Genomic DNA, 22,824 nt, shown 5'->3' on the forward strand with positions numbered 1-22,824 from the left:
CACACAGTAAATGTAAAAATGTGAAATACAAATAAAGTGTATAGCTAATAGTATTGTACCAATGTCAATTTCATGGTTTTGATCATTGTATTATAGTTATTTAAGATGCTGTTATTGAGAGAAGCTGGGTTTGGGGTACTCAAGAACTCTGTTGTTTTTACATCATTTTTGTGAATCTAAAATTACTTCAAAACAGTTAAAACAAAAGACAGTTATGCTACCCTAAGCTTGAGTGCCTTACAATTGTAGAATATAATAAATTTCTCTTCATAGGTTTTAGCCTGTAAATTGTTAAGTACAATGAGTTCTGAGATCTTCTCCAAAGAACCAATGTATCAGTATGTTCAGATCCCCTGTTCTTTGTTCTTCATTTTAAAGTTTAAATTCCTAGTTCTTTATGGCTCCTTGACCCTAGTTTCAGTAAACAACCCCCTTCTAGCCTCTATCAACTGCTCTGACCTTAGTCACCCTTGGTCACCTGCTCTGACCTTAGGAATCCTTGGTCACCTGCTCTGTTCTTAGTCATCCTGGGTCACCTGTTCTGTAACCATACTTCTTGCCAAACTACTTATCCTGCTGCTCCGGCTCATACCCTTGCTGTCTTTAAAATAGCCAGTCGGAATTAGGTTAGACTGTGTGGTCCAACCCTAGCCCATAGGGGAAAGACACAGCAGTACGGACTAGCTGCATTAGGATAAGAACCCCTTCCCCTCCATTGTTCAGGTGTGCTCTTGACATTGCTCCATCTGTGAGATGCACCCGTCTATAGAAGTAAAATTGCCTTGCTGAGAAAGGCAAGCTGGAGTGCTATTTATTTTGCGGCACTGAAAATTTATTTCTGATACAATGACATTCTGTTCTTTAAAAATCCAAGTTTTTTAACCTGGTTTATAAGGCTGAACACCTTCTGGGCTTCTGTTTGTCCCTCCAGTCCTGATTCTTCCTTTCTCTCCCTTCACATGGATTTTCTTGAATGTATCTTGTTCTCCCCAGCTCAGTTGGTATATATATTTGCTATATGTTCACATTTTCTGGACTCTGCCTTTCTTCCCTTTCCCAATTAAGTTCTTATCCTTCAAATCTCGGTTTATCTTTGACTTCTTTGGGGAACCCTTTCCTTACCTCCAAGTCAAAAATCATATTCCTGTTCAAACAAAACTGTGTTCTTACCCTCAGAACACATAATTGAGCTACCATTCGTTGTCAATTGGTTTTATTATTTGATTGTTTCCTGTACTAGACTGAAGTATCCTATTTGTTTTTACTAATCATTGTTATTTCCAGAGGCACTAGTATAGTGCTCGTCAAGCAGTTGACCTTCGCTAAAAACTTATTAAATGAATAAAAATATTAAAAACAAATATAGCATATTTAGAAGTTGGTTCTGTACTTGAGATACACTTCAGGATTTGTAATTTTAAAGAAAGTTTTCTCATATTTTATAATCCATTGTCGTCTATTAGGACCCTGCTATCTGATGGCATTTTTGCTATAGTTAATTTTTCTAAAACCTCAGATATGCAGTTTATCTGTTACTGGATATGGTTTAAATGTGAACTAGGAAAATTGTGAATTAATGTTTTTATCAAATGAAGCACATTTTATTTTATTTTATTGAGACAAGGTCCTGCTTTGTTGCCCAGGCTGGAGTACAGTGGCATTCTCACTGCTCCCTGCAGCCTCAACCTCCTGGGATCAGGTTATCCTCTCACCTCAGCATTCTGAGTTGCTGGAACCATAGGCACATGTCACCCTGCCTGGCTAATTTTTAAATTTTTTGTAGAGATGGAGTCTTCCTATGGTGCCCAGGCTGGTCTCAAACTCTGGTCTCAAGGGATCCTCCCGCCCCTACCTCCCAAAGTGTAGGGTTACAGTCGTTAGCCACTGTGCTGGGCTTTGGTTTTTTTTTTTTATGTTGATGGGGATATCTTGTACACAGTCCTTTATGAGAGAAGAGGTGGGCTTCAAAAATACGGTAAATATTTATTTTTAGAGATGAGGTCTTGCTGTGTCACCCAGGCTGGAGTGCAGTGGTGCAGTAATAGCTCACTGCAGCCTTGAACTCCTGGGTTCAAGCCATCCTGCCACCACAGCCTCCCAGAGTCCTGGGATTTCAGGCCTGAGCCACCGTGCCCAGCCTCATTGTTATTTTAAATTTAATAATGACTGAAATTTATATTTATTTACTTGTTTTTGATTTTTAGAAATGAGATCTTGCTATGTTGCCCAGGCTTGTCTCTAACTCCTAGCCTCAAGTGATCCTCCCGTCTTGACCTCCCAAAGTGCTGGGATTATAGGCATGAGACACCGCACCTGGCTCAGACAAAACCATCTCTAACATGCATTCATGTGGCAGAAATCAAATTAGTAATTTACTGTTTGAAATGTAGTAGATAATTAGTTGTGTTGTTATTATGAAATTATTTCCCAGTTATAAAGTATCTACATGGGAATGTTACAGATTATTTGATATTAAATATTCTCATAGATTGCTTTCTTAGTTTGGACAAACTCTTCATGTGGAAATAAGTTGCATTGTAAATAGTAAAGGTGGACGTCTATCTCTTGATGATTTTTTTTTTTAGTTGTTCTCTAACTGTTCAAGCTTTAAAAATATACTTGTGGTTACTGTGTAATGTTTGTTACATTTTTATATTTTTACAGTATACCATAATTGAAGAAAAATGATGGAAGAGAGTGGAATAGAGACAACACCACCTGGGACTCCTCCACCAAATTCTGCAGGACTGGCTGCTACTGCTATGTCTTCTACCCCTGTTCCATTAGGTACACGTAGTTGTCTAAGGTCTCATGTGTTTTGAGAATGGTGAAGATACTATCATCTTTTCTCAGAGTCAATTAAGAAAAGAATACCTATATTAAAACTTCTCTATTAATTTTTAGGATGAAAGGAAATAGCCTTTTTAATTTAAATAATAGAAGACTTTTATATTTAAAGTAAGAAAACATCAGTGTTTTGCTTTAGGTAGACTTTTGTTCTTTATGTTTATAATTTTACAAAACATCATTTATATTATGACAAAAGTATCCTAAAAATCATGTGTTAGCTTTGTCTACTGTTCTTTTTCTTTTTTTTTTTTTGAGACGGAGTTTCACTTGTCGCCCAGGCTGGAGTGTAGTGGTGCGATCTCATCTCACTGCAACCTCCGCCTCCCAGGTTCAAGTGATTCTCCTGCCTCAGCCCTCGGAGTAGCTGCGATTACAGGCAAACTTGCCACCATGCTCAGCTAATTTTTGTATTTTTGGTAGAAAGGGGGTTTCACCATTTTGGCCAGGCTGGTCTCAAACTCCTGACCTCAGGTGATACACCTGCCTCGGCCTCCCAAAGTCCTGGGATTATAGGTGTGAGCCACTGCACTTGGCCTACTGATCTATGACTTTGTGGTGATTAACCTATCTGAGCCTTCAGGGCATACATTTATATGCTCAAACTAGGGATGAAAAATTGCTTTATTTTATTAAAAATACACCAAAACAAACCAAAAAGCAAAAGGGAACAATACCATAGGTTCATACAGCTGCTGCTTTTACTTATGGGGGTTGAAAGTATTTTACACTCAATTACATTTGTTGTATATTTTAAATTACACATTTTAAAAGAATTCTTATGATATGCTCTGGTAAGTTTAAAAATTTTGCAAGGAAGTAATGAGATAGTTTGTAAACTAAATAAAAAACATTTCTAATTCTGTGGTTTTATCCTCTCCACTTTTTTCTAGCGGCAACCAGTTCTTTTTCTTCTCCAAATGTATCCTCTATGGAGTCCTTCCCGCCACTCGCATACTCTACTCCTCAGCCGCCCCTTCCTCCTATGAGGCCTTCAGCGCCATTACCTTTTGTGCCTCCTCCTGCAGTTCCTTCTGTCCCACCACTTGTTACTTCTATGCCACCTCCTGTTTCTCCATCAACTGCTGCTGCCTTTGGTAATCCTCCTGTATCCCACTTCCCACCTTCAACTTCTGCTCCAAACGCTCTTTTACCTGCACCCCCTTCGGGTCCTCCTATATCAGGATTTTCTGTTGGTTCAACTTACGACATTACAAGGGGACATGCAGGGAGAGCTCCCCAGACACCCCTGATGCCATCATTTTCTGCACCTTCAGGAACAGGTAATTCTCTCTTATTAATACTTTGAAATACATGGCTATTAATTATGTTTTATTCTTTTTAAAAATAATAGCTTTATTGAGATGTAATTTATGTACTCTACAGTTCACCCAATTTAAGCATACAGTTCCATTGTGAGTTTACATACAGAATTGTGCATCCCTTGTCACAATTGTATAACCTTTTCATAACTTTAAAAAAGAAACCCTATACTTTTTAGCAATCAGCCCCTACTGTCCCCCAAATCCTCACAGCTCTAGGCAACTACTAATCTACTTTCTATGTATATAGATTTGCTTATCCTGGTCATTTCATAGAGATGGCATCATACAATACGTGGTCTTTTGTGACTGGCAACTTTCACTTAAATATTTTCACTTAACTATTTCACTTAAATATTTTCAAGGTTCATCCATGTTATAGCATTTATCAGTACTTCATTCCTTCCTTTTCATGGAATAATATTCCAGTGTATGAATGTGTACACCACATTTCGTTTATTCAATTAATCAGTTAATGTTGGGTTGTTTCCACTTTGTGGCTGTTTAGATAATGCTGCTATAAATATTTGTTTACAAATTTTTATATGGACATGTTTTTATTTTTCTTGGGTGTCTACCTAGGCTTGGAATTGCTGACTTACATGATAATTCTACACCAAGCTATTTTCTAAAGCAGGTGTACCATTTTACCTTTTTATCAGCATTGGGCGGGGTCCCACTTTCTCTGCATTAACGTTCTTCTCTTTATTCATTTCTTTGGTTTTCAGAGTTACCTGTCTCATGTTTTTGCCATTTAAATTATTAAAATAAGGCTGGTGTAATTTAGTATATGATTTCTTTATGTGATATAGATGATTAGTATGGGATGTCAGAAAATTCCAAAATTTTGTCCTAATATTTGTTCATTTATAGAGAAATTTGAAGGTGAAATCTGAGTTTTTTTAAGTTTTACTGAAAAAATTATCAGGACTGACTGTTCCAGGGAGTAGTGTTTTTTTAGCCAGGTAAAAATTCAGAAACAAATAAAACCTCATGTATGCCAAAAGGTTGTGATACTAGGTCATTTCCTTTCCTAGGTCAGTTACATCTACTTGTTTTGTGTCTTTGGAATAATTGTTGCAAACGAGTTATCAAAACTTTGTCCTTGTCATCCTCTGCCTGTTGTTTCTCATTTTAGGGAAAAGAAGCAACTTTGCTGTGATTTTTGTTATCTGTCTTTCCCCGTCTACCTTTACAAATGAAACTTATTGCAGAGTACAAGTACTATATTTATGTCTATGTATATGTGAATTTTCTTTTTGAGTTAACATGAAGTAGGTAGAGTACGTGTAAGAATTGCATGCTTTTTTGTGATGAACTTCAGTGCTCAATTAATTTTATGGATTAAAGAGACCTGAACTACAGCTGTTCATATCCAAGTGCTGAATAGGACAGACCTGAAGAACTTTTGGATATATGCTTTTTGTCGATTTTCAGGATACTTGGTGTAAGACTATGTAAAGGGAAATACATTTCTCTTTGGAAATTCTGTTTAATTTGCATTTTATAAAGGTTTGTGTTAATCTTTGAGTTTGTAACTCAGTCTTCAAATGCCTGAATATTAATATTAAAGTTGTTTGAGCTACTCCTTTTTATAGGAAAAAGTTTATGGAATAAATTATACATATTAAAATTTTTGCCTTTGACTAGGTCTTTTGCCAGCTCCTATTACTCAGCAAGCCAGTTTGACACCTCTGGCACAGGGAACTGGAACCACATCAGCCATTACTTTCCCAGAGGAGCAAGAAGACCCTAGAATTAATAGAGGTCAGGATGAAGCATCTGCTGGTGGAATCTGGGGTTTTATTAAGGTAAGAGGTATTTAAAAATTATGTTTAATTTTCTAATTTTAAAACTAATAGTTTTCGTTAGAGAAAATTTTGAAAATATAGAATGGCACAAGGAAAAATAAAATTCTTTTTTATTAGCAGTTTTCTGTAGCTGCTATCAGTCTCTTGCCTATGCATATCTGTGTAAACGTTCCTTTGAATTCAAATCAAATTGAAGTAGTGACTGGTCAGATGGATACTATTTCGTGTTTTTTGGTTTTTACTGAGCATATATCATGGACATCTTCCTGGCCATAAAATATTTTTTTCCGAAATGTATTTTGGGTTTTCTTATGGCTGCTTCACTATACACGCTGTTGCGTTTATTTCCCATGTTTTATTTTGCTATTCTGCCTATTGGCATTTTCTAATTGTAATTATTTTTCTAAATTAGTTGATTTATTTTAATTGACAAAAATTGTATGTGTTTATTATGTACAACATGATGTATTTATGAAGCGTGTATACATTCTGGAATGGCTGAATTGAGCTAATTAACATATGCAATACCTCACATATTCACATTTTTTTGTGGTGAGAAAACTTACAAAACCTTAAATATAAGGTTTCATATTTCAAGAATATAATATGTTGTTCTTAACTATAGTCACCATGTTGTAGAAGAGATCTCTTCTAATTGTAATTCTTATCAATAAATCATCATAATGATTAGGTCTGGCATGGTGACTCATGCCTGTAATCTTAACACTTTGAGAAGCCCGGGCAGGGGAATTGCTTGAGCCCAGGAGTTCTATATGAGACCAGCCTGAGCAACATAATGAGACCCAGTCTCTACCAAAAACTTAAAACAATTATCCAGGCACTGTAGCGTGTACCTGTGGTCCCATCTACCCAGAGGCTGAGGTGGTAGGATTGTTTGAGCCCAGGAGGTCCAGGCTGCATGAGCTGTGATCATGATACTGCATTCCAGTCTGAGTGACAGAGTGAGACCCCGTCTCAAAAAAAAAAAAAAAAAACACCAAAAAACTATGATGAGCACTATTGTATGTAAATCTTTATGGACATCTTTTTTTTCCTCTGAATTAATTCCTGATGAACATTTGAGTGAACATTTGAAAAAATTGATACATATTCCACTCTTGGAAGTTTATACCAAAATACACTGGTATAGCATTTTTCACTTGCCAGCAGTAGTTATTAATTTGGACTAGGATATTATCTGATTTGACAGGCAAAAAATAATACCACATTTTAATATGCTTTCCTTTGCTACTGAATTTGAACATTTTCTCATATGATTTTTAGCCATTTGTATTTTTCTTTTGTGAAATATTGGTTATGTTCTTTGCCTAGTTTTAAATTGGGATGATTTTCTTTTGTTAATTTGTAAGAGTTCCTAATAGAGTAAGAGTACTTTTCTGTTTGTGCTCATATGTTGCAGTTTTCTCAACTTTTAGTTTACATTTTAATGTTATTACCCTTTTTGACAAAAAAGTTCTTCAGTTTCAGGAGTCAGTTATATCAATCCCTTCCCTTCCCTTCCCTCCCCTCCCCTCCCCTCCTTGCTCTTGTCACGTAGGCTGGAGTGCAATGGCGCGATATTGGCTTACTGCAACCTTGCCTCCTGGGTTCCAGCGATTCTGCTGCCTCAGCTTCCCAAGTAGCTGGGATTACAGGTGCCTGCCACCACGCCCGGCTAATTTTTTTGTATTTTCAGTAGAGACGGGGTTTCACCATTTTGGCCAGGCTGGTCTCGAACTCCTGACCTCAGGAGATCCACCCGCCTCGGCCTCCCAAAGTGCTGGGATTACAGGCATGAGCCACCGCAGGTGGCCTCTCTTTTTCTTTACATTTTTTTTCTTTTTTAATGCTAAAAAAGACCTTTTCCCACTATGATACTGTGATAAATGTGTTTCTATGATCCCTTTCTAGTTCCCTTAACGTTTAATTTTTTAGACACTTAGCATTTAATATAGTTGATATTTCTTTACTATAAGAGGGAGAGATCAAACTTAATTTTCTTCCAGGTACTCAATGGAGTCTTTCAGTATCATATCCCCATTGATTTTTTATGACTCCTTTATCTTCCTTAGGAAATTGTGTGTTAAAATCAGCTTCTGGTCTCTGTATTGTAGTCCATTGCTGTTTCCCTGTTCTTGTAGTAGAGCACACTGTTTTAATTATTTACTTTGTGTTCATTGTACTAATATTTTCTGACGTGGGGATGTGGAGCATTCAGTGATAAGATAGAAAGGACAGTTCAAGTCTGCATTTATAAATGTATATCAGTATTTAGTTGTGTAAGTTGTGTAAGTGGCTGATTTCTCTTTTCTTCTGAATTTTTCTTTACTCATCTTTCCCAATTTTTTTCTCCAATGAATTTTGAAATCATTCTGCCAAGTTCCAATATTCAGCTAAGGGTTTGTTTGCAATTTTATTATTATAACTTATTATTATAACTTATTATTATATTAAAGATTTAAAATTGATAGATGGTTGACTGATTTATAGTATTTGAGCTTCATGTTTCAGGAATGTGGCATTTTTCTAAGCTTGTTTTTTTTTTAATACCCCTCTGTACTTTAAAAAAGTTTTTTTTGCATACAGACTACAACATTTTGTCTCTTGTTAGGAGCATGTGTCAGTGTGTTTGTCATGAATTGTAATACCCAGTTCAACTTTATAGGTCTTATAAATAGTAGTAAGTCATGATGTTTCAGCATATGGTTGGTTGGCAGTCTTAAATTTCAATTTTATGAACTAATCTTTTCCTGAGTCACCTTAGTTTAATGGCAGATTGGAAGATGGGGAATCATGGCAGGTTAGTCAGATGCCATCTCAGGAGGCACTGCTTCCTGGAGTGTCTTTTACCCTCTGTGAAATATCGCACAGGAAGGAATACTCAAGACTTGGTTCCTTCTGTCTAGTAATAATGGCTCTAAGAATCCAGAGAAATAGATCTGACTATAAATGAAGAGTTTGGGAATGTATAAAATGAGAAACAAAAAGTAGGAAAAAGAAGAAACTAGTAGAAGATAGCAAAATGTTGTGTGTTAAGGTAATAAGTAACTGTTTCGCCCCCAGATAAGAGGTGTTTTTACTCTTATTTATTTTTTATTAGGGAACAAGTGTGGACTTATGTAGACACCTGATTGGGACCTTTATTTGGGACCCTAAGGGACAAGTTTTGCCCAATCTTTTATATAAATAGGTAGAAATGAAATTATATATATGTAATAAATATATGTATATAAACACATATATATGTGTATATATAGTATAGCATCCTTTCCATACCCGTGTTACTCAAAGCGTGGTCTGTAGATTGCTGCTGGTCTGCACACTGCTATGAGTCAGGAAGAAAAATTTAGAGTATCATTTAGAAACTTAATAGCCATTTGATATTGTCATGACCTTATATGTCTTACAGAAGTACTGGTTTAGGATGCATTGGAAACTTAAAAAAGTTTTCTTCACAATCATGGTCATGGTGTTCCTCACTTAGAGTAAATACTTACATATTAATTTGTTTTATGCAGGGTGTGGCTGGGAATCCTATGGTGAAGTCTGTGCTTGATAAGACAAAACATTCAGTAGAAAGCATGATTACAACGCTGGACCCTGGCATGGCTCCCTATATCAGTATGTACTTAAGTTAGACCGGTATCTGCCATTTTTTTTAAAGTGTGTGTCCATGTCAGCCACTAATTGTAATTCTCTGTTTCCACTGATTGTGTAATCAGTGGAAATTCCTATTATGTTCTTGCATTAATTTGATTGTCAGTCTTAGTTTTTGGTGTTACTAATTCATCTTTTTTAAAAGTCATCATTAAATAACTTTTGAAAATCCCACAGAATGATCTTAGAAGGAGTAAAAGCCATGAGTTATTAGTACGCTTGCTGATTTTAATTTTAAATACAGGTTAACATAGCTTTATATGAATTTTACTTTATTCACTACTGACATTTGAAGTAATGCTTGTTTCATACTTTTTTTTTTTACATTTCTCCTGTTATCTATTTTAATTAAATGTGTTTATGTAATTGAGGAATAATATTTTTGGAGTAAGCAAATCTAGTTAATAATATCTGATGACTGGGTATATTGGGAAAGCTATTTTTAACCACCTCTGAACACTAATCATCCAGAATCTTCCAGACAGTTGATAGATACTGTCTGCTATTTAATTTTTATGTGCATGTCCAATATGTGAAAAAATACCACTTACAAGTCTCAGTGACCAATTATTAGTAATTCTGTAAAAGATAACTTTTAAGTCAAAATTGTGCAGCAGGTACCTGAACAGAGATTTCAGTGGCAATAAAAAGCCAATAGCTTTCACAAGTCTTGACTAGTTGGTAGTTTACTGTCTAGTAAATATCAAAGGAGAAGGCCTAGCAATGGTTAAGTGTCTTTATTGAATGCTTCTGCCAGACACTTTCTCATAAGAGCTCTGCAAGGTAGGTATTTTCCTCAAGTTTTGGATGAGGAACCTAGGTTTATAGGGATGTAAGTTATCACCCTAGATCACACAACTTGGTGAAGCTGTATTGAACTTATGTTCAAATTTTTTACAGTTAGCCACTTTGCTTCCCTTGTAGTAGAAAATTGAATCAAGCATTAAATCAGCTGAGTTGTTCTTTGTATTTGTAACTGTCCAAAGGATTCAAAATTGGACTCTGCCATATATGTTCTTTTCTTTGCAAGTACGTATTTTGAATGAAGGAAACAGTATTTTTGGAGCTTTTGCTGTTTTAATGGCTGTACTATGTTAGACTGTGAAAGCAATTACCTTATTTAATCCTTAGAGCAAACCCTATGAGGTGCCAGGTGTTTTTCTTCTTTTCTTTTTTTTTGAGAAAGGGTCTCACTCTGTCACTCAGACTGGAGTGCAGTGGCAAGATCTCAGCTCACTACAACCTCTGCCTCCTGGGTTCAGGCTATTCGTGTGTCTCAGTCTTCTGAGTAGCTGGGACCACAGTCATGTGCCACCACGTCCAGCTAATTTTTGTATTTTTAGTAGAGATGGGGTTTCTCCATGTTGGCCAGGCTGGATGGCAAGTATTTTTCTACAAAGAAACAAGCTCAGTGACTTCCCCAAGGTGAAGAAGCTAGTAAATGATAAAAGCAGAGCTCATACCCAAGGAAGTTTCTCAGACCACTAGTCTTCTTGACACCAAGAAAAATGTGTAACACTGAGGGGAAAAAAGAAAGGTACAGAAATGAAATCTCTATTATTAGCAAATGTCGTAACTTAATCAGCTTTAAAAAGTAATAAAATTGAATTCAAAAAAGCTGACACTTTTACTGACAGCAGAGCATCACCATTCTTATCTAACAAAACAACTCAAAGTAAATCTTAAGGTTTTTCAGTTTTTGTTTTTGTTTTTTTTTTTTGAGATGGAGTCTCACTCTTATCGCCAGGCTGGAGTGCAGTGGCGAGATCTCGGCTCACTGCAACCTCCAGCTCCCGGGTTCAAGCGATTCTCCTGCCTCAGCCTCCCGAGTAGCTGGAACTAAAGGTGCATGCCACCATGCCCAGCTAATTTTTGTATTTTTAGTAGAGACAGGGTTTCACCATGTTGGCCAGGATGGTCTCGATTTCTTGACTTTGTGATCCTCCCGCCTCGGCCTCCCAAAGTGCTGGGATTACAGACGTGAGCCACCGTGCCCAGCCATCTTAAGGTATTTTTATACAGATATTCTAGGAATCACTTGATGTAACAATTTCAAATGTGTCAAGAAATGCAGAAAGTACTAGAAATGGCAGGACTACTCATCACAAGCTGAAAAGCCATTTTGAGCTGAAGCTTAGTGGAGCAGTACTTAGCTAAGATCAAGAGATGTGTCCCATGTGGAGGAAAAAAGTGAAAAAAAAAGTATATTCTTCCTTTCTTTTGTGTTCTAGTAGCTTCTGACGTTTCCAGTAAAGATGTGATCTGTGAAACATGTCAGTCAGGAAAAAGAGATCCATTGTTTTTAAAACCCAAATATTTGAAAATACCTCTCACTGTTCCACATGATATTTATTAGGGAAAAACAGCCTGGTTTCTAGGGCACAATGTTTTACATTATAAACAATTTTCATGAAAAATCTTTTTTGCTATTAATGCCAAATATCAGAATGTGCCGTGTTTAGAACCAGGGCTTTGAATTCATTGTATCACAGAAACGTTAAGATTTCTATGTGTGGTATATGCTCAGAACATTGTGGGGATATTTAATAAAAAGCTTGATGGCCCCATATTTAAACTGTTTTCTAGGTAAAAAGTATATTTCATGGTAGCCCTTGTTTAGTGCGTAACTTCTATGCAGCTCTTTGACAAATCACTTACTATCAGTAAGTCTTTATTTTAATTTTCCATAAATAGAGTATACTAAATGTGTAACTTACACTTAACAAGCCAAATATGTAATTTCTGGCTTGTGATATGTAATGTCAGTTTTAAGTCCTGACATTAGTACTATGTAGATAAGTTACCTTGGTCAAAACTTTGTTGGCCTCAGTTTTCTCAACCATATAAAAAAGATAATGATCTATAGCTTGCATGGTTTTATGAAACTGGTAATAATTATGTAAATTAGATGTCAGCACCTGGTATGGTAGTACTTATGAAAATTTCATTAATTTGAAATTTAAATTTTCCTCTGGTCTTTGTAGAATCTGGAGGTGAATTGGATATTGTTGTGACCTCAAATAAAGAAGTAAAAGTTGCTGCTGTCCGAGATGCCTTCCAGGAGGTCTTTGGCTTAGCTGTGGTTGTGGGGGAAGCTGGACAGTCCAATATTGCCCCACAACCAGTGGGCTATGCAGCTGGATTGAAAGTGAGTAATAGAACACCATTTTCAGGACATAGAAACTGGCATTTAATTTTTTCGTAATTCTGATAATCTGTTGTCTCTATGGAGGTAATAGGCTTTTCCATACTGGAAAAGCGATGAACTTTGGTTTTAGTGGACAGCCCTATTGTATTATGAAGATATAGTGGAGTTTTAGTTTAAAGAAATCTAAGATAGGTTTTGATTATTGTGGGAGTGAAAGAAACATTGAGAGAGCACAAAAAGAGAGTAGTTAGTCCTAAACGAGATCTTCTTAATTCAGCATTAACATTCACATCAATTACTGAGATGATAATATCCCTTGAATCCCATAAACTTTTTGTTATCCCTATTGATAATGCTTAAAAATGTGTAAGTTCTAAGAATTCCATCCTCTCTTTCATACTTTATTTTCCTCTCTTTGTATTATTACCAGCATACAGTCATACAAGAACAAATGAACAGTTCATTGGCATACAAACATCTTTCCCACCTTGAAAAAAAAAGAAAAAACCAAAGGAAACCCCAACAAATTCTTTGACCTCCCTTCCTCTATAACTTAATGACCTATTTTGCTTCCTTTTGCAGCTAAACTCCAAAGAGTTGCCAGCACTTTTCTTGTATCCTTTTCACATTCAGTTAAGTCTGCCTCAGTTAGGCTTTCACGTCCAGCACTCCACTGATAGTGCTCTCAAGCTCATGCTAATGTTCTCCATCTTATTTGACTTACCAGAGGCTTTTGAGACAGTTGATCATGCACTTCTCTTTAATGCTTTTTTCACTTGACTTCCAGATACCACACTTTAGTTTTTCCCTCCTTCATTGATTGCTCGCTCCTTCTGTACTTCCTTTGCTGATTCCTCCTCTTTCCAGTCTTCTGACGGTCACCTTCTCATCAGTTAACTCTCAGACTATCCCATGGCTTTAAATACCATCTCTGTGCTGACAGTACCAAATTTAAATCTCCACCTGAGACCTTTCTGTAGATTCTTGATTTATATATAAGTTGGCTTTTTGACAACTTTACTTGAATATCTCAAACTTAATATGTCTAGAACTTAACTTCTTTCCTCCACATTTGCTCCTTCTAGCCTTCTCCAACTTAATTGATGGCAGTTCTATCCTTCTGTTTTCTCAGGCAAGAAACCTTGGAGTCAGCCCTGACTTCTCTCATTACCCACTTCTCATCCATCAAGAAATCTTATTTGTAAGACAGTTCTTGTTTTTCAACATAATTATGTTCTATAACGTTGCTACACACTGAATTCATGAATACTGAGCCATTGCTCCCAGGGGAGATATGATGGTTAGGTCCCTGTGGGCCTCTGGTTACATTTTGGCCAACCTGTCAATACGTAACTTTGTTTTATGCTTCTTTCTGTTTAAATACATTTTTATACACATACATGCACATATTTTTGATTCATTAATATTGAACTCTCACAATCAGCAGTACTATAACTCATGCTTGAATGCAGCTTATTTAACACACTTGTTTTCTCAGTAAGGCATATCATAATCTTCTGCTTAGGAACACTACAGCGCTCCAGCACTACACTTGGGGGCCATTTGAAAACAGCAGTTAACATCAACAAACACAAAGATGCAAAAAAGAGGTGCTAAATAGACCCCAAAAAGGATACCTGTTTACATTATGTCAGCTGAAAGAAGAAGACAGGGCACTGCCTTGTTCAACCTCAGCTAGGAGTGTATGCATCAGGCAACTCAAATTTCTCATAGCTCTGTGCATGTCCGATTTTGAGGTTGTAAATAAATTTCAGTGTAGTCAACTTCACAATTACGTAGAATCCACAAAAATAATAGGATCAACTGTATTTATGTTTAAGGATAAATGCATTTTCATATATGACATTCTGTTACTTAAAGGAGCTTATAATAGCCTGCATTTATTGAGAACATCCCATGAGCCAGGCACATAGACCCTTTACCTGCATTCATTTAATGCCTGTAAAGCATTGGAATGAAGTAATTGACATGGCATATTTCACTGGGGAAAAAGTCTGTTGCATTAATTATAATTAGTCACTAAACAAACCCACACTGACACTAGATTAATTTTTAATTCTACTAGGTAGTGCTACATAAGTTTGAGGTGCTCTTTGAGTTGTATTTAGTACTTTATTTAAATAGAATATGAAGTCCTTTTACACATATGCGTACTCACTGCAAAACCACTTTTCTGTATTAGGGGCTATTAGGCAGTAGTTATACTCTATCTAAATGTAATGCATTGTATATAATATGAATTAAATTACGTGTTTTCTGCCTTTTCACCTTTCACAGTGGTCTGTCCTTACACACACAGCAGAGCTGCCAAAAGCACATGCACTTTGAAATGCTTCTTTTCTGTAGTAGGTTTCTCTTGAATTCGAGCCCTAGTGTACATTGCCAATAAGATTTTCTTTGGTCATAGGTGTTTAGACTTAATAAAATTTAGCAAAACTAACTGATGGCTGTAGGGTTTGAATTTAATCTAGAAATGAAAAAAAAAAGTACAGTTAATGCGTAAAATAAGTATGTATACATAATAATTGTACATTAAACCAGTTATATATATATACAGACACATATATACACAGACATATATATGACAAACCATAAGCATTTATATGGGCGAGTTTTAGTTGAAAGACTAGAACATGTCACGTACTTAGATTGAGAATGTATTTCAAGATTTTCCCAGGAGGTCTTGCAAGTTGGAAAGAGTTTATAGGTCTAAGAAGGAAGACTTTTCAAGATTTAGTTGCAGAGCGTAAACTGAAAAAAATCCTGAATAGAAGTAGGTTATTAGACAAAATGGTGAGTTCATTTCACTGAAATTAGAGACTAAAATGAGGGTTTTCTCTAAATTGTGAAGCATTATATAAATGTGATATGGAAGTTGGTAACCTTATTTGATGGAAATTATTGTAGTTGCATTTATCTTGTTATAATAGCATTTGACAGATTATTTTACTGCTGATTTTTATCCTTCAAATTTACACATATGAATTTTTCCCACAATTTTCAGTACAAGCTCAAAACTAAAATTCATTGAAACTAATATATAAGAAAGTGATTTGTAAATTTGTCTTTTTTTTTTTTTTTTCCAGAAACAGTAGAGGGAGCTAATGAGAAGAAAAATAATGTAGAATCTTAGAGTATAAAATTTTAACCTGTTTTCTCCCCAATCAGATTTTATTTGAAGTAAATGGGTTTTCTGAACTAAACTTAAGTTGCCTTTTAGAAATAGGAAATTATTTAAGGAAGTAAATCAGTTCAGCTAAAATTAAAGTTAGGAAGCTTCTAGAACTTTTATGCTGAATATTAACTTTATTGAAAAGCCAGTTGTAGTTATGACTACTGTTTTATATAGTTTTATATTCAACAAATACAGTATCTATAAGCATTTATGAAAATATATAAAATTTTAACTATTCACTGAACCAAGTTGCTTAGTATAAGCTCTTATAGTATTGTTCTTCAGTTCTGAAATGATTATTTTAATATGGTCTCTAAACTACCTGATTCTTGATCTCTTATATTGCTAAAAAATAAAATTTCATTCTCAAAACATTGGTAGGGACTAATATTAAAATGTCTGTATTTGGAACTCCAAAAGAGGCCACATTTAATTAATGTAGTGGTCAGAGGAAAAAGAAAGGCCAGATATAACCCCGTTTTCATTTTCTTATGGATTTTATAAAAAAAAAAAACAAAAACTTGTCTACCTAGCTTATTATCCTGTTTCTTGCAGGAACTAATTAATTTTAATTGTTTTGTGAATCCTGTGAAATATAAAGCTCTGTGCTGTAGGATAGTGAAAAATGAACAAACTGAGTCTCTGTTCCCTGGAAGCATAAAATCTAGGAATATTTTGTTGTAGTGCATAGCTGAGATATCACTTTCAAAGGGTTTGGGGATGAATCTCTTTACATCTTACTAATCCCTTAATAGTTTTTACTGAATTAACGTTTACTTAGCTTTTTAAAAATCAAACTGTAGCCATAACTGCCTCATGGGAGGAGTGAATTAAGCAAATTTGTAACATCCAGTATAAATAATTAAGTTCATCTTATCTGTTACATTGCTTTCAAAATCAACAGCTGCCTCTTTAAGTGTTATTAGATTTGGTGATGCCATGTTTACACTATTTGTATTCTTAACATTGACCACATAGGCCTTCAGAAGCCTTTATTTTTTTCTTTGTTCAGTTTTTTTATGTGGTAAGTTCTTAGTGAGAACACCTATTAAGTTAGGCACTTTGCTGGAAACTAGAGGTAGAAGAGTGAGCAAAAATATACAGTCTTGGTTTTATTGTACTTTAAATCCTATCATCTTCATCTTTTTTTTTTTTTTTTTTTTTTTTTGAGACGGAGTCTTGCTCTGTCGCCCAGGCTGGAGTGCAGTGGCCGGATCTCAGCTCACTGCAAGCTCTGCCTCCCGGGTTTACACCATTCTCCTGCCTCAGCCTCCCGAGTAGCTGGGACTACAGGCGCCTGCCACCTCGCCCGGCTAGTTTTTTGTATTTTTAGTAGAGACGGGGTTTCACCACGTTAGCCAGGATGGTCTCGATCTCCTGACCTTGTGATCCGCCCGTCTCGGCCTCCCAAAGTGCTGGGATTACAGGCTTGAGCCACCGCGCCCGGCCTCATCTTCATCTTTACAAGCTAATATCTTAAATTGTCTTACACATTCTCGTTCAGTTGTCACTTTCTCTTCTTTATTTCAGTTGTTTCTGAAATAAATTGAGTTTTCTCGAGATGTGTCCTAGCCTTCTTAATTTTCATTTGCATGAGAATTGACCATTTAATCTGATACTGTCTGTTTAACTCTGCTGTCCTTATAAGAATTATCAATGGCTACTTTTGTTCAGACTTTTTATCTTGTGTTTTGAACACATGTTCATCACATTGTTCGTGGTTAGCTTTTATGAAATGGTTCAGATAAAAGCAAAAAACAGAAACTTTTTCCCTGAGTAATCCAGCTTTTAGTTTTCTATTACATATAATCAGTTCATGATTTTGAGTTATCTGTACAGTGTTCTCAACCATTCAGTTTTGCTTCTTTAATGGTAATTATTTTGTTGAATAAGCTGTGGTGTAATGTATACAATGTATACATTTGCAGCTTTTTATTTTAAGTAACTGGTCATTTTGGTGCATGTATATTTGAAAGGAATCAGAAGAAAAAGAAAAACGTATTTATTATTGATATGATTGTCTACCTGAAAATTTCAAGAGCGAGTTAACTGCAAAACTGCTGGAGCTGATAAAAACTTTGTATGTAATAAGATGGCCTCTTGCCAGATCAACATTAAAAAATACAGTTTTCTTAAATTATTTAATAGTAACAATCAATAAGAAAATGTAATATAAAAATAATCCACTTCACAATAGCAACCAATGTCATAATGCATATGGAATAATTTGGAAGGTGTACCCCAGACTGTTGATACTGAGGAAATATAATTGTACTTTGTCGTTTTTTACTCTATATTTTTGTATTGTTTGAATGTTTACAGTGAGTATATATGTGTTTGCCTATATGCATGTATTGTGTAATCATAAATTAGTATATTTAATATTTAGTAATTTGAAATGGTTTCTAACCTCTGCCATTGTTGTTTAGGGTGCCCAGGAACGGATAGATAGCTTGCGTCGAACTGGGGTGATCCATGAAAAACAGACAGCTGTGTCAGTAGAAAACTTCATTGCAGAATTGCTGCCTGACAAGTAAGAAGGTTATTATGTTTCTCTTGGAAGCAAAATATAATTGGGTCTGGGAGTTGACACTGAATACTTAGCAAAAAGTGTCTCCTGTTTTATGACCAGAGAGAAAAGTATATTTTGATGCTGGCTTATATCACTTAACTAGCTGTGTGTCTTGCATGACTTAGCTGGCATTTCTATCCTTGTGTCTCTTTTTTAAATTCTAAAATGGAGATGGTCATGCCTGCTTTCTGATATCATGCTAATAGTTACTTATTAAAATGGCACTAAGTATAACATGATAGAGTTTGTGTGGATATAACTGACGATGAGTAGCAAACACAATTATTCACATAGTTATTCAAAGTCATGGAATGTATGGGCAAGAAGGCCTGATGGCATTCACTAGGTTTGAGTTTCTAGTGAGCACTGTCTCTCCTGTACTCATAATAGTTTAGAAAAACCTCCAGACAGCATAATTCATCATCGTTTTTGAGGGCTATGCATTTTTAATAGGTGGCTTTTTATGGGACAAATTTTTAATTTGCTTAATTGATTTATGTTAAAATAACTTCCCTTTGTTGAAATTTACCTTCTTTGGTAATTGCATTGTGGTTTTGTTGTTTTTATTTTTTATTTGTTTGTTCAGTGTTGAATAACAATGGGCATAGCATTTTGTGGCTTGTAATACGCAAAATATATCCTCCAACTTTGAGGCATATTATAGGCCAGTGGGAGAGAAGATATATGTAGTACACAGATGAGCAGTTTTAAGTAATTATAGAAAGAGAAACATAATTTTTTGCTGACAGGAAATATGTAAAATTTCAGTGGAGGTAACCATGGAGATAGTGTCAGGTGAAATTCATGAATAATTAGGGCTTGAACCGGATTTTGAAGAAGAGGTGAAACTTGGCCAAATGGAGCTCTGAATTCTAGGTTAGTAAGTTTCAACTTTCTATGTAAGCACTGAGAAACCATCCGGTGATTATTGTGTCACCTTTTCTGTTAACCTGTTGTTCTTTTAATAATTAACATTAGAAATTACAATATGCCTTTTTGATGTATTATAATAAAAATTTTAACTTGTGATAATACTATTCACTCCCTTTTCACCTTTTGCAGTGTCATTGTTAAGTATTTTAATTCTGCATATATTTTAAGCTCTTAAAACATAACTGGTAGTGTGCTTTGCAGTCAGTATTTGTTTGTTTATTCTCTGAATTCTTTCCTGTGTTTCTGTTTTTCTGTCTGGGGTCATTTTTCTTCTAAAGGAAGCCTAAAGTACTTAAACCTTTGATAATACATTACAGTTCAGAGCTGCTCACTACCAGTTCTCTCAGCTTTTGTTTACCTGAAAGTGCTTTAATTCACCTTTATTTTTGCTGGATGTAGAAGTCTAGGTCGGCAGTTTATTTTCTTTCAGCACTTTAAAAATGTCATGATACTGTTTTCTGGCTTCCGTCATTTCTGTTAAAAAGTCTTCTCTCCATCTTCTTGTGTATTATCTCTGTGAAGATAATACGTTGTTTTCTCTGGCTGCTTTTAGGGTTTTCTCTGTTGTTTTGTTTTTTGCAGTTTTAGCGTGGTATGATTATATGTATTAGCTTGCTTACTTGCTCTCATAATTATTTTTTGTGGATTCGCTGAGCTTCTTGATTCTGTGGATTAGTATCTTCAGTTTTGGAAATTCTTTACAATTATGTCTTCAAAACTTGCTTCTGGCCCATTCCTCCCTCTTCTCTTTGTAGGACCTTAATTACATGCCCATTCACCTTTGACAGTGTCTCACATTGTCAGATTTTTTTCCCACTCTCTTTTTTCTCTCTGTTCTTGAGTTTTGACATTTTCTATTCACCTGTCTTCAGGTTCACTAATCTTGCCTTCTGCTGTTTCCAGAGTGTTGTTAAACTCTTACATAGAGTTCTTACCTTTTAAAACATAGATTCAATTTATCTCTTGAATGCCTATATCTTCTAATCTAGTTGGACTGTCTTTACCTCTCTTTTCTTGAATATGTGAACCATAGTTACTTTTAAATCCTTATTTACTAATTCCAATATCAGAGTCACTTGTGGGTCTGTTTTAGTCTCCTTTTTCCTTTTGGTTTGAATATATGGTGCTGTCTCTCTGAATGCATAGTAATCTTTGAAAACCCTTGTTTAGAAAACAAAACAAAACTCTAGAGTCTTTAGGTGATCTTGAGAAGTTTCATCCTTTCTTCTATAATAATAAACACAATTGTAGGGGTGTGAGGAAGGGAGGGTAATGTAGTGTACTTCAGTCACAGTCTGAGCTGAGTCAAGGCTAGGTCGTTGTTCTTAGATATATTCACTGGCATCATAGAAAAAACTCTCCTCATACCTTCAGTAACACTTTTTAGGATGTCCACACCTGAAAGCTTGGTTAGTATGTTATTCATCATAGACATTACGGTCTGCAAATTATGCAAAATAAAGCAAAATAAAATTTAGCTAAGCTTGACTTTATGGAGCTTCACAAATACATTATCTTCATTGAGAAAGTTATTGTTGTAAAATACAAAATATCTATTAGTCTACCAAATAAAATAAATGTCATTATTTAATGTTTTTAATTTTAAACAGTTTTAGGATATGAACACTATAGACACTATAAAGTGCCATCTTAGTATTCAGTAAAGTTACTTATGTTACTCTATAGTTTACTTGGTTGTTTTTTTGAATGTGTAAATGCAAGTCTACTAATCCATTTTATATTTCATTGCATTTTATTAGATTTACATTAAAAAATAGACATGAAACATTTTCCTGCTTCATATCCTTTTATTGTTTAAATTCATGTTTTGAGGGTATCTGGTGGTTTCATGATTTGGGTTAGCTAAAATTTGGGTGGTACTACAATTGTTTTCACTTAAGTCATTTTAAAAATTTATCATTTTGTATAATATGTAAGTCTTTTTAAATGAAGAGAAGTGTCCTGAATTTCATGAGGCTGTTTTCAAAGACTGACTCATTGTGAACAATTCAGAAATTGTGATTAGAAGGATTTATTAGTAATGAAGAGAGTATTTGTTAGTATTTCCTCTGAGTGAACTTATTTTTTAATTTGTTATTAACTTAATTGGGTATATATTCATGACAGAGTTGGTATTATAAAATTTCCCATATTTTAGCAAGTGGATTGAAAAATATTACTCATTATAAGCAGTTTGCATATACAATGTATGTAAATTTACCTGTTGCATATTTGAGTACCCTTACTTTGATTATTCTCCCTTCCCATGGAAAGGAAGCTTTCCATGATAAGTGTTTTTAAATTATTTTTTCTTTGTGGTTATTGTCTATTTTTTCCTCTTAGAATTAATACAGAGTAATTTTTTCTGTTGTTTTTATGAGTTGTCCTTTTGCAAGTTGATAAAAAGATTTCCTTTTTGAAATCTGTTCTATCTGAATAATAGTACTTGTTTTCTCTTTTTGTCTATTCACGATAAGTTTTATTTGGCGTGTAAACCGTCTGAACTCGTATTTCTGTTGCAGATGGTTTGACATTGGTTGTTTGGTGGTTGAAGATCCTGTCCATGGCATTCATCTAGAAACATTTACACAAGCCACACCAGTGCCTTTGGAATTTGTACAGCAGGTTGGTTTTCTCCTTTGCTTTTTCATGATGCTCCAGAGAAACTTGCAATATTGTTTTCGAAATAAAAATTCGTGTTCATTTTTTTGTTAGAAATACGTTCTTGATTTTGTTTCAGTCATTTTTTCTTTAGTATTTTTCTTTGCTTTTTGATTTCCTGGTTCTTCCATGTTGTTGTGGTACCTTCCTCCTTTTGTTTTCCAGGTGTCTTTGAAAGGCAATACATTACATGGTTAATCATTATTTCTCTCATTTTTTTCCTTGTTTTTACTCTACGTTCAGGAAAAGATTTACCTTTTCTAGTTGTTTTATGTCCACCTTTCGTTTGCTTTCCCTTTTATCTCACATTTCATTTCCACTGTTATCTCCATTTCCTTTTCCTTGATTTGATTGTCCTCCTGTTCATCTTTAGTGTCTTTAGTGAGGTCAACATTGGAAACCTTATAGGCACGTGTCTTTAGGTTTTTGGCTGAAAAATGGACCTAATAGTGTACCTATCCACACGGTTTCCAGGAGAATGTAAGTATAAATGATAATCCTTATTCCTCTTTTTTTTTTTTTTTTTTGGTATGTTTTCTCTAATCCTTTCGTGAACAAAATGAAATATAAATATATACTTGCATTGGAATCTCTGTGATCTTAAGTGGTATTCTATTAACTTTTTTCTGTCATTAATTTCATAAAATTTTTGTTACAGTTGTACTTTGTACATTGTT

At 35.0% G+C, this 22,824-nt stretch overlaps 1 protein-coding gene across 1 annotated transcript in view; it reads left to right on the forward strand.

Annotated features, from left to right (window-relative positions):
- The window catches only part of PRRC1 (proline rich coiled-coil 1), a 32,497-nt gene that overhangs the window by 3,204 nt on the left and 6,469 nt on the right, over positions 1 to 22,824 (forward strand). Inside the window, exons 2-8 of the mRNA XM_021939655.2 lie at positions 2,665 to 2,787; positions 3,741 to 4,130; positions 5,820 to 5,980; positions 9,499 to 9,601; positions 12,622 to 12,785; positions 18,411 to 18,514; positions 22,009 to 22,111. Coding sequence (XP_021795347.2) covers positions 2,685 to 2,787; positions 3,741 to 4,130; positions 5,820 to 5,980; positions 9,499 to 9,601; positions 12,622 to 12,785; positions 18,411 to 18,514; positions 22,009 to 22,111 — 1,128 coding nt within the window. The 5' untranslated portion in view covers positions 2,665 to 2,684. The remainder of the gene's footprint in view (positions 1 to 2,664; positions 2,788 to 3,740; positions 4,131 to 5,819; positions 5,981 to 9,498; positions 9,602 to 12,621; positions 12,786 to 18,410; positions 18,515 to 22,008; positions 22,112 to 22,824) is intronic.

The sequence above is a fragment of the Papio anubis genome, chromosome 5 (genome assembly GCF_008728515.1).
Source record: "Papio anubis isolate 15944 chromosome 5, Panubis1.0, whole genome shotgun sequence".
In the NCBI taxonomy this organism is placed as follows: Eukaryota; Metazoa; Chordata; class Mammalia; order Primates; family Cercopithecidae; genus Papio; species Papio anubis.